Source organism: Nipponia nippon, unplaced genomic scaffold, assembly GCF_047370975.1.
Source record: "Nipponia nippon isolate SJK-2023a ecotype South Korea unplaced genomic scaffold, ASM4737097v1 scaffold_122, whole genome shotgun sequence".
Taxonomy (NCBI): domain Eukaryota; kingdom Metazoa; phylum Chordata; class Aves; order Pelecaniformes; family Threskiornithidae; genus Nipponia; species Nipponia nippon.
The window spans coordinates 28,884-50,715 of record NW_028262316.1 but is presented as its reverse complement, the minus strand read 5'-3'; the positions used below and the strand labels follow the sequence as shown (position 1 = coordinate 50,715).

General features: G+C 54.6%; 1 protein-coding gene and 1 pseudogene across 1 annotated transcript; both read left to right on the top strand.

Annotated features, from left to right (window-relative positions):
- The first annotated feature begins 1,582 nt into the window (after window positions 1-1,582).
- LOC148056606 (olfactory receptor 14C36-like) lies at window positions 1,583-2,632 on the top strand. The gene has a single exon (XM_087749306.1). It carries the CDS (start codon window positions 1,583-1,585, stop codon window positions 2,630-2,632), a length of 1,050 nt encoding a protein of 349 aa, XP_087605432.1.
- A 6,824-nt stretch (window positions 2,633-9,456) lies between these two features.
- On the top strand, window positions 9,457-11,723 carry LOC148056605 (olfactory receptor 14A16-like; annotated as a pseudogene).
- The last annotated feature ends 10,109 nt before the right edge of the window (window positions 11,724-21,832 follow it).

Below are 21,832 nucleotides of genomic sequence, written 5' to 3'. Positions count from 1 at the left end.
CCACCTGCAAACAGGAACATGCGCCCAGCCAGTGCCCTGCAAACAGGCAGGTTTCTGTCGGGCCAAGGTGAGTGCACAGAGGTTGGGATGGGGTCTGTGATTGCTGACAGGGAAAAGCCATGGGACAGGGAAACACCTCCCAGCAGGAAAATCTGCAGGCAGCAGGGAGATGCTCTGGGAATGAGAGGAAAGTAAAACCAGAAATGTTGTGGGAGGGAGAATTCAGAAGACTCCATGTGATCCCCTCCAATGCAGACCCCTTCCTCTGAGCAAGCCCCCTTGCCTCCTCTCCCACCCACCAAAGCCTCTGCCCTCAGGGCTGGGGGCTCCAAGGCATGAACCACCTCCTCTGCAGCCAGAGCTGCAGCAGAGCCGTGGTGCAGCTCTGCAGCCACGGGCCCAGTTCCCTCTGCAGAGCACAGGGGCTGAGAGCAGCTGCCCGGCAATGGTGGTGTCTGGGAGGTGGCGTGCACAGCTGGGGAAGGGGAGAGCTGTCTGAGTGCCCCAATGCCTCTGCCCTGGCCTCTCTCAGCCACACCCTCACTGTGTTTTGCCTTGTTCCTCCACTGGCCTGTGTTATTGCTACTGTTATCTTGGTCTTGCTGCCAGACCCTCTGGGGAGGTGGAGTTTTTGCTGCAGAGTCACACACTGATTCTGTGGGTCCTTTCATGCATTTGTGCCCATGGGCACACGTCCCAGCTTTGATGCTGTGGACATTGAAGCCTGTGGGGCTGGGGAATGAGTTGAATCTGCCTTACACAAATGCCATCGTTAGCACACTTGGCTATCTCCTTGAAGATTCCTTCCAAGTTGTGAGCTTCCCTCCAGGATGCAAACCTGCCCTTAACAACTTTGTGTTATCTTCGGACCAAAGGAGAAGCACAGAGATGCTATGACAGGGAAAATGGTGACGGGTTTATGAAATGAGCCTTGTGTGTCCGGGACTAAAAGTTGAGTGTTGAGACCTTGAGAAAGGGTGAGACGTTTAGTGGTCTGAGGTGGATCCCTCTGCTCACAGCAGTGCTTGGTGGCTTTTCAGGGTTATATGACAATGTGATCACCCTCCAGCTCAGAAAGGGGCAAGCCCAGGGCAGCTGGGAGCCAGACGGAGGGACAGACCAGCTCCCCTCCCTCTGCACTAAGCCACAGGCACTCCTCTTGCCTCGCAGGACTCCCTCTGTTCTCCCTGAGTGCAGCACAAATGCTGAGCCTTTCTGACATCCAAGAACACTCCCCTGGGTGCAAGGGGAGGAGAAGATGTGAAAAAAACCCAACCTCTCAACCTGCCTTCTGCCACCTCAGTTCCTTATCACTGGGAGTGCAGATGCTGACAGCCCCTTCTGCACTAGGAGCAGTTTCATGAGACAAGGTCGAACATCAGGACTGCCCCCTGCCCCCACTCTTCCCATGAACCCAGTGCTGCAGAGCAGGGCTGACTCCTCGGCAGCCAGTGGGAAGAATCCCTGCTCCTCATGGCACACTGAGCCAGCACCAACCAGGGCTCCAGCCACAGAGCTGAAGGAAGGTCTCCTAGAAAAGGAAAAGGGTGTCTGCGTGTAGTTGGGGGAGGCTGTATGAGAAATGGCTTTGATTTTGCTCAGAGAAGTCTCCCCTGACTTGTCACTGTCTTTTCCTTCTCTGACAGTGCCCTATGCCCAAAGTCGACAAATGTCCAACAACAGCTCCATCACCCAGTTCCTCCTCCTGGCATTCACAGACACATGGGAGCTGCAGCTCTTGCACTTCTGGCTCTTCCTGGCCATCTACCTGGCTGCCCTGCTGGGCAATGGCCTCATCATCACCACCGTAGCCTGCGACCACCACCTCCACACCCTCATGTACTTCTTCCTCCTCAACCTCTCTGTTCTTGACCTGGGCTCCATATCTACCACTGTCCCCAAAGCCATGGCCAATTCCCTCTGGAACACCAGGGCCATATCCTACATGGGATGTGCTGCCCAGGTCTTTCTGTTTCTCTTTCTAATTTCAGCAGAGTATTGCCTTCTCACCATCATGGCCTATGACCGCTACGTTGCCATCTGCAAACCCCTGCACTACGGGACCCTCCTGGGCAGCAGAGCTTGTGTCCACATGGCAGCAGCTGCCTGGGCCACTGGGTTCCTCTATGCTCTCCTGCACACTGCTAATACATTTTCCATACCCCTCTGCCAAGGCAATGCTGTGGACCAGTTCTTCTGTGAAATCCCCCACATCCTCAAGCTCTCCTGCTCAGACGCCTACCTCAGGGAAGCGGGGCTTCTTGTGGTTAGTGTCTTTGTGGGCTTTGGGTGCTTTGTTTTCATTGTGCTGTCCTATGTGCAGATCTTCAGGGCCGTGCTGAGGATCCCCTCACAGCAGGGACGCCACAAAGCCTTTTCCACGTGCCTCCCTCACCTGGCTGTGGTCTCCCTGTTTGTCAGCACTGGCATGTTTGCCTACCTGAAGCCCCCCTCCATCTCCTCCCCACCCCTGGATCTGGTGATGGCCTTTCTGTACTTGGTGGTGCCTCCAGCAGTGAACCCCCTCATCTACAGCATGAGGAACCAGGACCTCAAGGGTGCAGTATGGAAACTGGTAACTAGATGGTTTTTTGGAGCAATAAATTGCTTCTGCATAGCAGTTATATTGTAGCTCATTACAGGCCCAGCCTGTCTTCTGTATTTTTTGTTGTTGGCGGTGGCTTTTTTGTTGTGGTAATGTTGTCATCTCCTTTCTAATTCACTGTCTGCTTTGCTTTTCTGACTGAGCGGCAGTGTAAATGAAGAGCCATGCTCCCTGTGTTTTTAAACAAAATAAAGGACCCTGCGGCAACAATTTTTTTCCTGACATCCTTCCTCCAAGGCCTTTTTGGAGCTGCAGGGACAGTTCCTGGGTGCATGGGTGGAGGGGAAAAGAGTCCCAGCATGACAGCACTGCTAGGGAGCACCAGCGCTTGGTCTTCCAGGGCTGTTCTCTTTCCCCTTCCACACTCTCTTCCTGATCCCTTGTGTTGGTGTCAGCCCTGAGTGCTCTGGCAGCTTGGGCACAGTCGTGCCGCGTGGTAGTCCTGTGACCACAGGCAGGGACAGGCAATTGCCACTTCTGTGACAGATCTGGCTCCCATAAGAGCATTTCCAAAAAGAATGTTGATCATCTCAGGGCAGTGCCTGAAGGCTTAGGTGTTTTCCAAAGATTCTCTCAGGAACATGCCCAGGAAAGCAGCCCGCAGATGAAAACACCAGTATACAGCTGAAGAATGTGAGCGTGCAGGGTTGGGGCCTGCAGCAGCATCCTCGCACAGCCAGGCCTCGTATGAGAGACCTGAAGGACCAGCAGAGCTGGGTCTGGCCTGTGCCTGTGTTCACTGTGCACCCTGGGGAAGCTGCCCCAGGGCAGTCATCCTGCACTAGCCCCTCACAACCACCATTGCCAGCACTGGCCTCTCACCCCAGCCTGAAGAGGTTTTTGCCCCTCCATGGAAGGTCACGAAAGAAGTAGGTCAGAAGTCCATGTTTGCATTGTACAAAGGAGATGTAAGCACGCACATCACGTACTTGAGCTGAGATGAACCCGAGTGAGCACAAATGCCATCAGCTCTTCCTTGGGGTTCCATGAAGGCCTGTGGGACAGACAGTGCCTCGAGGTCACTTCACGTTGGGAGTAACATCCCCTGAGAAACCACCTGAATGCAGCACTGGGATGTGCTTCCTTGAGCCGAGGTCCCTGTGTCCATTCCTCATGACGAGGGGCATCTCAGGTGAGTGCAGAGCAGGGCGATACACTGCAGGGCTGAGGTGCCTCCCAGCCTCTGGAAGTGGCAGCAGGAGGCCTGAGAGACACTATGACTCCTGCAGTGCCCTCCTCTGTGTGTAAGAGGGAAGGACTGGGTCTCTGAACACCCCTGGGTGCATAAGGAGTCCACGAGGCCAGCTCAGATGTGGACGCCTGACAGAACCCTGCTCTTTCTGTGTGTGACTCCAGGAACAAACCCCCCTGGCCCAGGGAGATTCATCTCAGCTGCCTGGGACAGGCTCCTTGCAAGGGCTCCTGTCTGCTAAGTCACCCTTGCCCGTGATTCTGGATTGTGCTCTCAAAAGTGCCAGAGCAATCAGAGATGTTCTGGGGTCCCTGGAAAGGCAGACATCAATCCCATCTTGAAGAAGGACGGGAATGGGAACTGGGAGAATTACAGGCTGGTCAGCCTGCCTCTGTCCCTCGGAAGGGGATGGGACACCTCCTCCTGCGGCCATTTCCAGGTACTTGAAGGACAAGAAAGGGATTGCTGAACCAGAAAGGGCAGGGGAAAGAAAGGCGTGTTGTGTACATGGAATTTTGCAAGGCCTTGGTCTCCCGTGGTGTCCTTACAGCCAGATTAGTGCTATCTGTGCTGAAGAAGTGGACATTCGGTAGGAAGTTGGCTGGACGATCAGGCCCAAATGTCACCAGTGGTACAAAGTCCTCTGGGCAGCCAGCTGCTGATGGCATCCCTCAGTGACCAGCACTTGGGCCAACGCTGTGCAACGTCTTTATTATCCGCCTGTATGATGTGATAGAGCGCACTTTCAGCTCCTTTCTGGATGATGCAAAGCTGGGCGGAGGCCTTGAATAATCTCATCTGGTTCACCCTGCCTTGAGCAGGAGAGTGAGGCAAGATGATGTTCAGGGCTCTCTTCAGACACTATTTATTCTATGACTCAGTGAATCTTTCCTTTGGAGAGGTTTTTCAAGAAAGAATAGGTGGAGGTCTGTGATGATCGCCCTGGGGCAGCTTGCTCGTGGTGTGCAGGGACTATGGCACAGACCAGGTCCTGCTCTGCTGGCCCTTCAGGTCTCTGCCAGGCCTGGCTGTGTGAGGACACTGCTGCGTGCCCCCACCCTCCACACTCACACAGCTGAGCTGTACGCTGGTGTTTTCGTTTCCTGGGAACTTTCCAGCCCAGCCCCTCCCCAGCTCTCCCCACCTCCTCTGCCCTCTCCCCATCCCTTCCCATCCCAGGAGAGCAGCCCAGTCTGGGCTGGCCCCATGGCAATGCCAGCCACAGGCTGCTGCAGAGCTCTGGGCACTCACCCCACAGCCCCAGCCCCTCCGAAGGGCACAGCAGCTTTTACAGAGCAGAGAGGTGTCTCAGCCTCCCCAGCAGCCCCAGGCCTGGAGGCTGGCCATGACAGCAGGAAACAGAGGGCTGTGACAGTGTCCCTCCTGCCGTCATGCTCAGGAGATCCCCACCACCAGCAGCCTGCTTCCCCCCTGTGCCAGTCCTGCTCCCCAGGACAGCGCGAGGGTCCTGGCCGTGGGGCTCCTCTGGTAGCTCCTGCTGCCCCAGCAGCACAGCAGCCTGCCCCAGCTGGACACACAGGAACGGGGTGCTCTTTTTATTTCTCCCCTCCACAGCCATGGTGCCCTGCTCTTCTCCCTGGCCACCCCTTCTCCCCAGAGACCCTTTCCCCAGGTGAGTGTGTCCATGCTGGCCTGGCCGGCCGTTCCTGCACCCCTGGCCACGCTCCCCACAGGGCCCTGAGCTGGCGGTGCTGCTCTGCAGAGCGAGGGGTCTGTGGTGCCCTGGGGCCATGGGGTGGCCCTGCACTGGCCATGCTGGTCAGGGTGAGAAGCAGACCCAGCCAGACAGGGATCACTGCTGCTCAGCCCCTTTCCCTCTTCCACTTCCCAGCTGGCCTGTGACCAAGGAAGGTGCTCAGTAGGACCCTGACACATTTCCATATGCCTCTGCGCTTGGCTGCTGCACTAAACCTGACACGGGGTGTTTCAGCTAGGGTGTCATGGATCACTCTCCAGTGTCATGTCCCTTGGCCTTCTGCTTGCTAACAGCCCATCCGGGGACTGCAGAGAAAGAGCGCCCTTGGATGCAGCCCATCCACTCCGTAGACTCCGAAGGGGTGAGTTTGCTTAAGGAGCCCCTGACCTGATCCTCATCCACTGCTGGTTGTTCTCTTCCTCCTTGAGTCCTGCCTGAGGGCACAAAGACCTGGGAGAGCTTGCTGGTGAAGACAGAGGAAAAGAAGACATCGTGTACTTCAGACCGAGCTGCATCTACTCTTCCGAAATTCAGCAGTGGCCCACTTCACCTTTCTTTGGTTTTGTCATGGTTAAGGAAGATGTAGCAGCTTACCTTGTTGCCCTCTGACATCCCTTGCAAGCTTGACCTTTTGGGGAGTTTTGACTCTCCTAACACAATCCTTATTTCTCCAGACAAAGTTTCTAAACTCCTCCTTTGGAGCCTCTCCCTGCTTCCACCTCCTGCGTGCTGCCTTTGGCACTGGAGCTCAGCCATGAGGTTCCTGTTCAGCTCAGTGGGTTTCCTGAGGTGAAGGGTTGTTTCCCTGCGTATCAGGACAGACCCTTCCTGTGCCCGGAGGAAGATGTCCTTAAAGGCCTCTCAGCTTTCATAAACTTTTCCCTTTCAGAGCTTCCTCTCCATGGGATCTCCTACTACCAGAGCTCTGAGCAGGACAATGTCTGCTTCTCTGAGATCCCAAACCTGCGCTCTGCTGGTCTCCACAGTCACCACAGCCAAGGCTGGCACTTCAACATCCATGCCCAGCCCTGACTCACCCTCTTGGCCAGCTTGGAAGCTGGGAAAAGAAGTTAACCCTGAGATTCTCCAGGACCCCATGGGACTGTTTGCACGCAAGCACTTTGCCCATCCAGTGAGTGCAAGGGTCGCTGATCTGGGGAATTCCTCGGGCTGCCTACAGAAGACTTTGTCCACTTTCTCACCCTGACTGATGGTTCTATCTCTCACATTCATGTCACCTTCACTGGTTTCTCCTCTGTTCCTCACCTGCATTCACGCAACATGTCTTCTGCCTCACCATACATTCCATCTGCCCCATCCTTCATAGAGGACATGCCTCGGTCTCATTCTCCCACCTTCCCCAACCACTCCCAGCGTCCCCTAAAGAGCCTGTATCTAGCCATGACAGTACCCAACACTGTGTAACCACTCCCACCACGTCACCGCAGTGGTTCCCTCAGAAGCTCCATGATGGAATAAGGGGCTCCAGATGCTCCTGCCTGTGTCCCAGGCTGAGGGCATTGGTGCACACTCCGGTTGCAGCAGCTCAGCAAAGGCTTCTCATGGAGAAAACTGGAACCAAGCACCCAGGACCCCGCGTAAGCAAAGGCTTTGCTTCAGAGCAAAGATGTGCTGGGAAGGATGGCAGGTGGCAATGTAATGATGAAATGAGGTGCTCATGAAGACAACAAACCCTGCAGTCTCCAAGGCAGAGAAACACAGGCCTGGGCCATGATGGCCTTGCAAGAGAGAAGTTTGCTGCCTGAGCTGACTCGGCAGCACCTTGTGCCAGTCTCCAGGAACACAAGGTACCCCTGAGAAAGTCCCTAGGTGAGGTAAGCCTGCACTCCAGCCAGCCTGTGGACATCAGAGGCATGGGGTTTCTTCATATCATCAGGTAGGCGGGTGGAGGAGAGGGGAGAAGAAAACTGTCAGGGGTTGAGAGTCCAGGGACATGAGTGGAGACCCTGGTGTGATGTGCCTCCCAATCTTGCAGCACATGTGGGTGTAGACGAGATGGACCTTGCCTCCTTGCCGGGGTGCTGGCATTCAGGTGCTGGCACAAAGGCACTGGACTCCTTTGGGAGGCCCTGCTGTGTCTGCCCAGACCCCACTCCAGTGGGACATGGCTTTCCTGGAGGTCCTGTGCCAAGTTTGCCAGCCACAGGCAGTTTCACTAGGCACCCCAGCCTCCCCTGGCATGGCACTAGAGGCCTTTCTGATGCCATGTAAAACAGAGCCTTGAAACAAGGTAGGTGCCTTCACTGCAGGGATGTGCACGTGCCTGAACTTTGCAGTGAGCTGAGCTCCAGGGAGTGCAGTGGATGGTGCTGCAAGACAGGTTTGACCCTCCTTCTCGTGCACTCCTCCTCTTGGTCAGCTGAAAGTCCAGCAGCTGCCATGGAAATGTGGGTCTGACAGATGTTCAGATGCCCTAAAGATTGGGTGTAATGTGAGGTGGCCAAGGTACCCTCCCCACCAGCCCCACAGCTGATGCTCAGGCAGGTGTGGGTGTCCCAGGTATGCTCCATCAGAGCTTGCAGACACGTGCACAAGTCGTGGACCACCCCTGGCACCTCAAATGCCACCAGGAGTTTGTGTGAGAGCAGCTGACTGCCACCCCCATCCCCACACATCCCAGTGGGTGCTCAGGGCAGGGGCTGGTCTGCAGGCACCTGTTTTGTGCACCCTGAGCTGAAGCAAGAGGAATCCCAGCAGCTGTGGGTCTGTGGGGTGCATGGGGGAGAGCTGAACCCCACTGCAGTCTCTGGCCTCCTCACCAGAGAGGAGACACCTTATGGGCTCAGCTGAATCCCTGGCCTGCGCTGGGGCGAAATGATCTCTGCCTGTCACTGCCGAGGTGTCCCGCCTGGCAATTGATGGGGAGAGGGGTAAAGGGACAGGAACATTTCCACCTCTCGTAGACCACCACGCCATGTTAGGGAAAATACCACTTCTAAAATGCATCTCTCCAGCATTCAGAGAGGGACAGTGACGATATCAGTCTGTGTCAGCCCCCGCTCCCCAGGAGAGACCTCTCAGTCGCTGTCAGCCCTTAGAGCCCCAGGGACACCTGGAGGGAGCCCAGAGGGGCAGAGAAAGTGCTGCCTTGGGCTGGGCTCCTGGCATGGAGGGAGCTGCTGGCAAGTGGGCAGCACTGCAGAGAGACAGCTCTGCCCAGGAGCAGCTCCTCTGCAAAGGGCAGCAGGGCTGAGGGCACTGCCTGCAGGCAGCGAGGGGAGAGGAGCGCGGCAGAGAGAGGTTAAAGGCAGCCTGGAGTGGGAGGACACTGAGAGCTCATTGTGGGAAAAATCTTCACAGCCCTTGACACGGTAAGTCCTCGGCAGCAGGACAGTGAAGCTGCTGTTGTGGGAGGGATCTCCAAAAGCTGCTACATCCCACAACCTATGGGATCTTTAAGGTTGATTCTCACAGCTTCTCCAGTGCAGAGGAGGAAGACATGTTCCAGAGCAGGTTTTCCCTGCTGCACCATCAGAGGAACAGGGCATGATGGCTGCCTTCCTCCGGGGATGACTGCAAGGATGTTAAGCTGAGTGAACAGCCAGGGATGCCCAGGGCTGTCCTTCAGGGCAGGGTCCCTGTGCCCCAGCGGTCTGTGTGCCAGGGTCAGTGCTCAGCCTGCCTGGGGAGCTCCCCACAGCGCTGTGAGGAGAACTGCCGTAAAGACAATGAAGGGTTCCTGAATTTGTCTTTTCAGTTTCCTATTTTGGGTTGGGGGGTAGTGGAAAAGGGACAAATGGAAAAGTATCTATTGACTTTAAAGAAGTCAGGGACACTCCTGACTGAGTGATCATTAACTCCTGATAGGAGCCTCCTAAAGTGCCCTCAGCCACTCCTCTGCCTATGGACAGCACCAGCATCACCTCTGCTGGACCCATCAGGGTTCTTCTGACCTGCCCTTTTCCACCTGCAAACAGGAACATGCACCCAGCCGCTGCCCTGCAAACAGGCAGGTTTCTGGAGGGCCAAGGTGAGTGCACAGAGGTTGGGATGGGGTCTGTGACCACTTGCAGGGAAAAGCCATGGGACAGGGAAACATCTCCCAGCAGGAAAATCTCCAGGCAGCAGGGAGATGATGAGGAAATGACAGGAAACTAAACCCAGAAAAGCTGTGGGAGGGTGAATTCAGAAACCTCCGTATGATCCCCTTCACTGCAGACCCCTTCCTCTGAGCAAGCCCCCTTGCTTCCTCTCCCACCCACCAAAGCCTCTGCCCTCAGGGCTGGGGGCTCCAAGGCGTGAACCACCTCCTCTGCAGCCAGAGCTCCAGCAGAGCCATGGTGCAGCTCGGCAGCCATGGGCCCAGTTCCCTCTGCAGAGCACAGGGGCTGAGAGCAGCTGCCCGGCAATGGTGGTGTCTGGGAGGTGGCGTGCACAGCTGGGGAAGGGGAACTCTGTCTGAGTGCCCCAATGCCTCTGCCCTGGCCTCTCTTAGCCCCACCCTCAATGTATATTTTTCCTTGTTTCTCCACTTGTCTGTGTGACTGTTATGTCATTCTTGCTGCCAGGCTCTCTGGGGATGGGAGTTTCAGCTGTGGAGTCGCACACTGATCTTGTGGGTCCTTTCATGTAGCTGTGTGCATGGGAACAAGTGTCCCAGCTTTTCTGTAACCTGTGTGCAGTGCATTCTGTGGGGCTGGAGAATAAGCTGGTTTTCCCTTAATCAGGACAGACCAGCTCCCCTCCTTCTACACTAAGTCCCAGGCAATCCTTCTGCTTCACAGGACTCCCTTTGTTCTCCCTGAGTGCAGCAGAAATGCTGAGAGTTTCTGACATCCAAGAAAACTCCACAGGTGAAATGCGGGGAGTATTAAAAAACCCAAACCTCTCAAGCTGCCTTCATCAATCCCTGTTCTTTAGCATTGGGAGTGCAGGTGCTGGCAAGCCCTTCTAAGTTAGGAGCAGTTTCATCTGTCAAAGTCGAACAGCAGGACTGACCCCTTCTCCCACCGTTCCCATGAACCCACTGCTGCAGAGCAGGGCTGACTCCTCGGCAGGCAGCGGGCATAGGCCCTGCTCCCCACACTATGCTCAGCCAGCACAAGCCAGAGTTGCAGCCACAGAGCTGAAGGAAGGTCTGGAAAAAGAATTGGGTGGGTGGGGGATGAGGCAGACTGTTATCAGAGTGAGAATTTAAAAGAAAGCTTTGATTTTTCTCAGCAAAGCTTCCCTTCACCCTTCATTGACTCTTCCTCTAAGAACAGGACCCCACGGGCAGAGGAACCAACCATCCAACAGCGGCACCATCACCCAGTTCCTTCTCTGGTCATTCGCAGAAACACAGGAGCTGCAGCTCTTGCACTTCTGGCTCTTCCTGGGCATCTACCTGGCTGCCCTCCTGGGCAACACCCTCATCATCACTGCCATCGCCTGCGACCACCACCTCCACACCCCCATGTACTTCTTCCTCCTCAACCTATCCCTCCTTGATATTGGCTCCATCTCCCCCACCGTCCCCAAATCCATGGCCAATTCCCTCTGGGACACCAGGACCATCTCCTACGCAGGATGTGCTTCACAAATCTTTGTGTTTGTCTTTTTGATGTCAGCAGAGTTTTATCTCCTCACCATCATGGCCTATGACCGCTATGTGGCCATCTGCAAACCCCTGCACTACGGGACCCTCCTGGGCAGCAGAGCTTGTGTCCACATGGCAGCAGCTGCCTGGGGCACTGGGTTTCTCCATGCTGTGCTGCACACAGCCAATACATTTTCACTCCCCCTCTGCCAAGGCAATGCCCTGGACCAGTTCTTCTGTGAAATCCCCCACATCCTCAAGCTCTCCTGCTCACACTCCTACCTCAGGGAAGCTGGGCTTCTTGTGGTTAGTCTCTTAGTAGCATTTGGTTGTTTTGTTTTCATTGTGCTGTCCTATGTGCAGATCTTGAGGGCCGTGCTGAGGATCCCCTCACAGCAGGGACGCCACAAAGCCTTTTCCACGTGCCTCCCTCACCTGGCCGGGGTCTCCCTGTTTATCTGCACTGGCATGTTTGCCTACTTGAAGCCCCCCTCCATCTCCTCCCCATCCCTGGATGTGGTGGTGGCAGTTCTGTACCTGGTGGTGCCTCCAGCAGTGAACCCCCTCATCTACAGCATGAGGAACCAGAAGCTCAAAGACGCACTGAAGAAGCTCATTCAATCTGTAGTCTTTCAGCAGAAATAAGCTGCCCGTGTCTCTTTCCAAGTGATTTCCAATATATCTGGGGAACCTCCTGTGCTTTGGGCATTTAATGTGTGATAACTGTGTTTCTCCAGGAATGTCTACATGCAGTTTGCTTCTCCAGAGGCATGAAGCCAGTCTGTCTGACCCAAAGGTCTTTGCACATGTGTCTGACCCAATGACACAGCTGGCCTCCCATGTCACATCTCTTTAATAAATGGGGGTTTCGTCAGTGCCGGTGTCTGGAGGTTGGGCTCTTCTTCCAAAGCTGAGGTCAGGAACAGGCTGAAGAAGTTGCCCCCCACAAGGCCGTGCTGCTGTGCTGGTGTTCTCCATGGGCTGAGGGGAGGAGGACATGGGGCAATGTGTTAGGGAATGGGACTGGTCTTGGTGGTCAGCAAGCTGGGCAGGAGGCAGCCGTGTGCCCTGGCAGCAAGGGAGGCCACCAGCATCCTGGGCTGTACAACCAGGAGCATGGCCAGGAGATGGAGGGAAGGGATTCTCTGGAATATTCCATCCAGATTTCTGATCCTTAATTCAGGAAAGATATTGGCAAGCTGGATTGGGTTTAGCCAAGGCCCCTCAGGACAGCCAGGGACTGGAGCACTTTGCTGGTGAGTAGACGCTGAGGGATCTGGGCTTGTCCAGCCTTGAGAAGGGAAGGCTGAGGGGGACCTCATCCCAGCCTGCTGGTGCCTATGAGGAGGTCATAGAGAATACAGAGCCAGGCTCTTAATGATTGTGTTCTTAGTGATGGTTGGGAGGAAAAAACAATGAGCATTCAGCCTGGAGATAAGGAAAATGTTTTTCACCATGAGGCTGAGCTCCTCACTCCTGGGCTCTTCTTCCCAAGAAGAAGTCCCAACTGTGGATCTGAGGCTAATTTGACCTGAGGTACTCTCCTGACAGTGAGGGACAGATAAATCCCAGCAAGATTCAATTAGTTGGACCACCAGTGTGGTCCAAAATGGCCTTGCACAGGAATGGAAGAGGCTGAGGATCTCATTGCCTCGTTTCCCCACCCTTTGCCTGGTAAGGTCTGCCCCCAAGTCTCCCTGGTCCTTGAGTCCCCCAGCAGCCTCTGGGGTAGCAAAGCTTCAGCCATGTGAGAGCAAGCTGCAGCTGGGGAGCACTAGTGCCAGCTGGACACAAGCAAGTGCCTGGGAGCAGAGGGGATGCACCCAAGGGGGCTGGGGGAAATGGCTGCTGTCATTGCAAGGCTGCTGCCCTTTGGCTTTGAAATGTCATGGCAGCTGGGGGGAACATAAGGATCCTTGTTAGAAAGTCCAACTGATGGCCAGTTTCTAGAGGCGTCCCTCCCGGCGAAGTGCTGGGGCCAATGCTGTCTGACATCTTTAGTGGTGGCCTGGACAATGGGACAGAGTTCACCCTCGACGTGTTTGTGGCCAATGCATATCTGGGGGGAGCCCTCCATTGAGCAGGGAGCAGGGAGGGGAACTGGATGGTGCCCAGAAATATCTCCCACATTGAATTACTCAATCAATCTTTACCTGGAGTTCTCTGTGAAGATAAACTAGGTAGAGGAAGGAGAAAGGGCAGAGAGGCTGAAGAAGAGCTGGGAAATAGGTCACTATAGATAGAGTAGTTTTTCAGAAGAAAATTTCTCCACTGAGAGCACTGGTAGGAAATGTATTTTGATGACCAGCTGCATATAAATATGTTGGCAGAGGGGAAGTAATGTACTGTGCTCGTGTGGTCCTCCCAAATACAAAAATAAAAAGGAAAACTGTATTAGCACTCAGTCAAAATACCTGACATTCTGCAAATGAAGATTGTTTTGAGTTGTTGCCTAGAATAAGTTTTAAGTAGGTTTCAACTCAAGACTAAAAGACTTACATTCAGGTCTGGATTCATTTGCCCACATGCAGAGGCTGTCTAAGCTGCCCTGGAGTTACAGATGTACCCATGAAGTGCTTGGAAATGTGACCCAGGGCTCCCTTCTGGAGCATTAGTTGGTCACCAGGAAACCTCCAGGCATCTCGGTTGAGACATCTTCTGTCTCTCCATTTACTGCAAAGGGAAGCCTAGACAACTTGATTAGAGGTAGACATCTGTGTTGAGGTGTTTGGTGCTGGGTCAGGACTATCTTGTCCCTTTCTGCACCTAAAATAGAATGACAACTCATGCACCGCTGAGGGAATGTGAAGGGAGTGTGTCTTGCTGATTTAGGGACTCCTTCCAGAAGTGCTGGTAACACAAAGATGTTGGCCATGCAGAAACAGAGCGTTTCCCTGAAGGCGGTCACGCTTCTTCTCTGGAACGGTTGAGAGAGCTCAGCCCCTCAGAGCGTGACCGGCTGTGTGAAAGGGCGAGCAGTGGCAAGGCCAGTCCTGGGCAGGGAGTGTTTTAGGGCACTGAACTCCATGTGAGACACAACCATACTGTTTTTAATGTTATAGGCCTGATTATGACAGAACAATTCAGAAAATGTCAAAAAATAAAAAGAAGCAACGAAGAAATTAAGGAAACAATTTAAAGGGAAGGAAATGTTCTACTTCTGTGGTGGGGTGATGCTGGTTGGATGCCAGGTGCCCACCAAGCCAGTCCATCTCTCCCCCTCCTCAGCTGGACAGGGCGGGAAAAATATGACAAAAGGCTCGTGGGCCGAGATAAGGACAGGGAGATCAGCATCAATTCCTGTCATGGGCAAAACAGACTCAACTTGAGGAAATTAATTTCATTTATTGCCAATCAAAAGTCAGAGTAAGATAATGAGACATAAGAACAATCTTGAAACACCTTCCCCCCACCCCTTCCTTCTTCCTGGGCTCAGCTTCCCTCCTGATTTTCTCTACCTCCTCCCCAATGAGTGGTGCAGGGGGACAGACACGTTGTCTCTGCTGCTCCTTCATCCTCAGGGAGAGGACTCCTCACACTCTTCCCCTGCTCCAGCGTGGGGTGCCTCCCATGGAAGACAGTTCTCCACAAACTGGTCACACAGCTCAGCTAACATGGGTGTTGTCCTGTCCTGGGCACTTTGCAGACCAGCACAGACCTTTCCTGGCTCTTCCTATCTCCCCTGCCCTCTCCCCAGCCCAGCCCCACAGAGCAGCCCAGCCTGGGCTGGCCCCACAGCAGTACCCACCGCAGCCCACAGCCCCAGCCCCTCTGAAGGGAGCAGAGAAAGGTCAGCCTCCCCATCAGCCCCAGGGCTGCAGGCTCACCATGGCATGAGCAAATGGAGGTTAGGGAAACTGCAGGAATCCTGGTCTCTGGTCCAGGACATGCCACAGACTGACCATGCCCCATCATTGCCAGTCCCCCTCCCCACGCCAGCACAAGAGTCCTGGTCAGTGCACAGAGCAGCGTGCCCCAAGTGGATGCCTGCAGAAAGAGGTTTCTCTTTCTCATGGATTCCTCCCTGCAGGCACAGAAATGCTCCCTTGCTCTTTTCCCTGGACATCCCTTTCCCCTGGCCAACATGTCTTGGTTCCCAACCTGTGCTCTCCACAGGCCCTGAGCTGGCAGTGCTGCTGTGAGGAGACCAGGTCCTGCTGTTGTCCACAGCCATGGCTCCAGGGAAGCAGCAGCCCCAGCGTGAAGGTGGCAGAAAGGATCTGCCCACTGAGGCAGCGAGGGGCAGCCCCAAGGTCCACGAATGCCTGCTCCTCCATGTGGCAGCTGGGCTCGTGGCTCCTTGACCCCTCCTGTATGCTGGGGCTGCACCCCCAGCTGCAGAGGAGTTGTACAAGATGGGAGCAGAGTCAAAGAATTTTCTGCTGGATTCTTTATTGTGTCTACCTAAACAGGGAGCCTGGCTCCATATCTGTGTGACGTCTTCTACGCCAGAAAACACTGGCAAGGCGGTAATAATATTATTTAAGTGGAAGAAATATATGACGTAAAATAAACAAAGAGAAAACCAAGACACATATGATCAAAAGAGCATGCGAGCTTTTCCTGAGGATGATGGCCACCTTACTGATGCTGCAGTAGTCTGTATTCAAACAGTTTCCTCAGGGCCTCCTTGATGTCTGTATTCCTCATGCTGTAGATGAGGGGGTTCACTGCTGGAGGCACCACCGAGTACAGAACTGCCACCACCAGATCCAGGGATGGGGAGGAGATGGAGGGGGGCTTCAGGTAGGCAAGCATGACAGTACTGACTAACAGGGAGACCATGGCCAGGTGAGGGAGGCACGTGGAAAAGGCTTTGTGGCGTCCCTGCTGTGAGGGGATCCTTAGCATGGTCCTAAAGATCTGCACATAGGACAGCACAATTAAAACAAAACAAGCGAAAATGAAAAAGGTGCTAAATATGACAAGCCCAACTTCCCTGAGGCAGGCATCGGAGCAAGAAAGCTTGAGGATGTGGGGGATTTCACAGAAGAACTGGTCCACAGCATTGCCGTGGCAGAGGGGTATGGAAAACGTATTGGCAGTGTGCAGCAGAGCATGGAGAAACCCAGTGCCCCAGGCAGCTGCTGCCATGTGGACACAAGCTCTGCTGCCCAGGAGGGTCCCGTAGTGCAGGGGTTTGCAGATGGCCACGTAGCGGTCATAGGCCATGATGGTGAGAAGACAATACTCTGCACCAAACAAGAAGAATACAAAGAAGACCTGGGCAGCACATCCTGCGTAGGAGATGGCCCTGGTGTCCCAGAGGGAACTGGCCATGGATTTGGGGACAGCGATGGAAATGGAGCCCAGGTCAAGAACAGAGAGGATGAGGAGGAAGAAGTACATGGGGCTGTGGAGGCGGTGGTCGCAGGCGATGGCAGTGATGTATGAGGCCATTGCCCAGGAGGGCAGCCAGGTAGATGCCCAGGAAGAGCCAGAAGTGCAACAGCTGCAGCTCCCGCCTGTCTGTGAATGCCAGGAGAAGGAACTCCTTCATGGAGCTGCCATTGGACATCTGCTGCTTCTGGGCACGGAAACTGCCAAAGGAGATAAACCAGAAAAATTCAGAGAAGCTTCTCTGAGCAAAATTTGATTCCTTCATTGTGAAATACCTAAGGCAGCTTTTCTTTCCTGGGGGAGTGTTATGCAGCTCCGAGGCTTCAGCTCTGCTTTTTGCTAGCTGAGTGTGCTGTGCTGAGCCATGACCTCTCCCCAGGGGCTCCTTGAGGGTCAGCCCTGCTTTACAGCAATGACCCATGAAGGCAGCAACAGCCCAGGGTGTTTGGAGGGAGGGTTCCTGGGCAGGAGTTCCCTGTGCTGCACTAGAGCGCAGGGTGAAAGCTCTGAAGGATCTTTCTTCCACAGAGGAAGGTGGGAGATGAGGTGCAGCAAATGCATCGCATTACACTGTGTTTTAGTATTCAGACACCCCCATCCCACTTGGGACATATATACTGGAAAGGGTAAAATTCCCCCGTTGCCCGGTTGCTCTCAGTGTAAACCTGCGTCAGTGCTCCCATCCAGGAGGGCTGCTCTGTCCATCAGCCTCGTGCCCAGCTGCTCTGTGCTTGCACCGCTCCCAGCTGGAGGAGAACTGCATGCAGAGGTTGCTCTGAAAAAGCCACTGGTTTGTCCTGGGAGCAGAGGGGTCCTGTTCAAGGAGCAGATTTCAAAACACCTCTCCTTTCCAGCACAGCTCTGCAGAGTATGATGGAGAGGACAGGACAAGGATGCTGATTGGCGTGGGCAGATCAGGTGCTCTCAGACATCACCAAGGTCCTACAGGAGAGCTGTGCCCTTCTGGAGTGGTGCTCACAGCCCCGCAGGACTCCCTATCCAGCCTGATCAGGTGTCTGAAGGTGATGTCTGCTAAAGGAAGCAGGGTCTCAAGCCAGGAAAATTAAGAGAGGGCTTGGGCACCTTGGTCCCATGGAAACACCTCCAGGGCAGCGCCCTCCAGGTCAGGGCCAGAGCAGGCACTCCCCACCCCCACCCCTTGCCCCACACCACCACCATTACTGCCAGGGAGCCCAAGAGCAGGAAGAAGAGCAGCACAAGCAGGTGGAGGAACAAAGAAAAACCCTGTGACTCTCCTCCTAAGGGAAGCAAGGAGAGGAGAGGCGGCCGGGCACTCAGGAAAGCCTTCTCCTCACCCAGCAGGTCACAGCACCTCCCGGTTAGCAAAAGCCCAGGGCAGTCGCTCTCAGCCCCTTTGCCCTGCAGAGGAAAGCGGCCCCGTGTCAGGGGAGATGCCCCTCTGCTGTGCCAGAGCTCTGGCTGCAGAGGAGGCACCTCCTGCCCTGGACCACACAGCCTTGAGGGCAGAGGCTGTGCTGGGTGGGAGACGAGAGCAGGGGTCTTGCTCAGAGGAAGGTGTCTGCATTGGAGGGGATGACAGGGAGCTTTCCAAAGTCTGCCTCCCATGACATTGCTAGTTGGAGTTTCCTACAACACCCTGCCAATGTGTTTGCAGCCTGGAGCTATCCCTGGTGGGAACTGTTTTCTCCCTCCAAGTTTTCCCTGTTAGGGATCACAGACCCCATCACCAGCTCCTGTCTGCTCAGCTCTGACCTGAAGAAACCTCCCCGTTCCAGGCACTCTCTAGAGGTACTGCACGTTTGCAGGCAGTGAGGAGCAGGTCAGACAAACCCTGCTGAGGCCAGCAAAGGTGATGCTGGTGCTCTCTGGAGGTAGAGGAGGGGATGGAAGCAGTTGATTTGGTTCCCACCAGACCTGCTGATCTCTCAGTGTAGCAGCTTAGGACTCTCAGTCTCCCTCTCCAAAGGTAGCAGTGCCTTTCCCCTTTTACCACAAACAGCAGGAAACTGAAAGCACAGCCTCAGGAAAAGTCTTTACCTTCAAGGGATCCCCTGCCTTGCTCTTCCTCTGCAAAAGTCCCCTCTGAAATGCCCTGGGCAGCTCTGGCTGCACACCCTGCCTTCACACCTTCACCCCTGTCTACCATGAGCCCCTGGGCTGGGAGGCGTCCTGACAGAGCCCGTAGGCTGTAGGCTATGAATGCTTTAGGAGACCCTTCCAGGAACGGCAGCTGCATTGCCCTGCACCAAGAGACTTACCGTGACAAGGGCTGGAAAGGTTTCTTCCCTTGCAGCTCTCCTCTCTCCTCCCACTCCAGGCTGCCTTTAATCTCTCTCTGCCCTACTCCTTTTCCCAGAGCCCTGCTGCGCTTGGCAGAGGAGTTGCCTCTTGGCCGAGCTGTCTCTCTGCACTGCTGCCTGCTTCCCATGAGCTCCCTCCATCCCAGGAGCCCGTCTCAGCCCCGGAGGAGGGGACCTGCCCAAGACGTCACTTGCTCTGCCCCCACCCCACTCGGTGCTCCTTCCAGGTGTCCCTGGGGCTCTCCAGGAACCGCCTTGGGAAGAGACTGAAGGAATCACCGATGTTGCCTGTCTCACCTCTGCAGAGACATTTCTTTGCAGCAGTGCCCTTTCTCCTCTCCGAGACACAGTTAGGTCTGAGAATCCCCCTTCCTTGGCCCATCATGAGACAGGACACCTGGACACTGGCAGGGAGGCATCTCCTTTACCCATGCTGAGAGAAGGCAATCAGCTGAGGCAATGGAGGCATCTCCTCCTGGAGTTGTAGTCCTGCAGCTGGAAGGGACCTCAGCTCCCTCCCATGCCTGCCACAAACCCACAGGAGGTGAGATTCCTCTTGCTTCAGTCATGGTGTCAGCTAAAAATAGGCACCTGCACTCCTTTTCTGTGGTCCCATGGTCATTGATGGAGATGGAGACCAGGAGTTCACACACAAACACCTGGTGACATCTGAGGTGCCATGTGTAGTCCACGATAATGGAGCAGTACTGAGAGATTGGGAAACATCTGGGGGCATCATCCTGCAGCCTGGTGAGGATGCCAGCTGAAATGACGGCAGATGCCCATATTTACGACATCACCCTCTGTCCCTACTCACGCTGTTCAGGGCTGCCTAGAGAGGTGTCCAGCTGACCAAATGGAGTTCTGTGCCAGAGGGAGAGGGAAGTCTTTCTCTTTCTCCCCTCCTTTAGCTGTCTTGACTAGCTGTCCGTTGCCTGTAACAAGAGTTGTCTCACACATCCCCACGGAGCCTAACCTAATTCAGGGCAGCTGCTCATTGAATGGCCAAACACAGGCCTGTAGGGCTCTGTGAGACGCCAAGGCTCTCCACCAAAACTGACTGTGGCTGGCAGAGACAGCACAGGACCTGCAGGAAAGCCGTGTCCCCTCAGAGCGGGTGCGTGACAGACACCCCAGGCGCCATCTCAGATTCCTTCGGTGCTTGTGTGCAAGTGACTGATTGCCAGCCCTGCAGTGAGGCCAGCCCTGTCCCATCTCTGTCCAGCAGATGCAAGGCACCGCATGATAAGAAGCGCATTGCACTGGGCTCTCCACTTGTGGGCCTATGTTCTCAGCTTCTTCTAGTTCTCCTCTGCCCCATCCTTTACTCACCCTCTTGACGATACAGTCTTCAAAGAGACCAGTGAATTTCGAGTAGGCATAGATCACAGGATGTCCACACCCAAGGATGCTTTCAGCAGCACCTTGTCCTTCCAGGAGATCAGTGCCTCTCTCCACCAAAGGCCCTGCAGGGCTGCAGAGACACCGCAGACAGCAATGCCCTCTCCTGCCAGGGCTGCCCAGCCCAGCCCTGTTTCTCTCGGACCTTGGGGACAGCAGGCATTGCTCTCTTTTAGGGCACCTCATGTCTTTCTTACAATGCTGTCTGCCATCCGCTCCAGCATGTCTGTGCCATGCGGCAAAGCTTTTGTGTACATGGGCTCTTGGGTGCTTGGTGTCCCTGTTCACCATGACAAGGCTGAGCTTGGCCTGGAGCCACAACTCGGGGGCTGCAGCCCAGATGTGCAACACTCTCCTCTGACTGGGAACAGCCAGGAGGAGCTGGAGCCCCGAGGTCGGTCACAAGCTGTGACTTCTGAGGCACAGTGGGACACCTCCCACAGCTGGCGTGCTGCAATGGATGGATAAAGGTTTGTTCATGAGGCACAGGCTGGGAGCATCAGAAGAGGAATACTTTCTGTGTGAAGGAGTTGCTTGGATGTATGGAGCTCCTTGCTGGGAAAGTCAACAGGTTGGGTGAGCCCTTGTGGGTGAGGATCGGAGGAGAGGTCAGTTAGGGCAACATCGTGATGGGAGATAAAGAACTGGTGATCAAGGGGAGGAGGTGGACAGGCACTTACTTAAGCAACTCCAGGAAGTCTCCAGATCAGTGACATGGGGCTCTTCCTGGGGACCTTAATGACCCTGACATTCATTGGAGGGGAACACAGCACTGTGAAAACAGACCAAAAGGTTTCTGGAGGGTGTTGGAGCAATTTCTTTGCAAAGCCACCAGCTGGACCAACAGAGATGATGCTCACCTGAATCAGGTCCTTGCAAACCATAAAGAGTGGTCAGGGACGTGAAAACCAGGGTCATCCTTGACTGTAGTGACCATGAAAAAGGGAGGTGCAGCTCTTGAGCAGCCTGAGGAGGGAGAGGAGCAGAGTGTAGGTGTCAGACCTCAGAGGGGAAGACTTTGGCCTGTTCAGGGGGCTTTTAGTGGGGATCCCGTGGGCAGCAGTAAAGGGCAGCACAACTCAGTACAGCTTGTCTTTAACAAGAGAATCACCCACAAAGAGCAGCAGTGAGTACACAGCTGACAAGACCAGCTTGGGTGAAGAGGGAACTCATGAGGAAGCTCCACAGGTAATGGAAGCAGAGAGGAGGAGGGTGCAGAGACTCACTTCAGAAGGAGGAATTTAGAAATAGGAGTGGCTTTTTTTTTTTTTTTTTTTTTTTAAGAACAATTTTGGAAACCAGGGTGGGTTGAGTTACAGGACAACAGATGCCTTGTGTCACCCTCCATCTGCAGTTTCCATTGGAGGGTCCAGGTTTCCCATGGCCCCCTGTGGTCACTCCCAGTCCCAGGTGAGTGTATCAGGCACACCAGGACCTCCTGAAGTGGCACTGGAGGCTTCTGGTCAGGAACTGAGTTTGGCCTGCAAAGATGAGGCAACTTTCTCAACATGTATGTAGTACGGGAACATTTTCATCAGCTGAAATGTTGGAATACTCATGAAACTCTCCAGGATGTATACTGCTCTCGGGACAAGAAACCTTGATCTTCCTGGCACTTGCTTGACTACTGCTCTGTCCAGAATGGAGTGTACTGGATCTCACTAATCTTCTAGCTATTCCCACATGTCCTGATTCAACTGACCATTTCTCAAGTCATCTTCTCCAGCAGACTGTCTGCACAGATGCCTTTTTGAGT

Coding starts and splice junctions, on each gene's coding strand:
- LOC148056606 (XM_087749306.1), top strand. CDS start 1,583: ATGGCTTTGATTTTGCTCAGAGAAGTCTCCCCTGACTTGTCACTGTCT.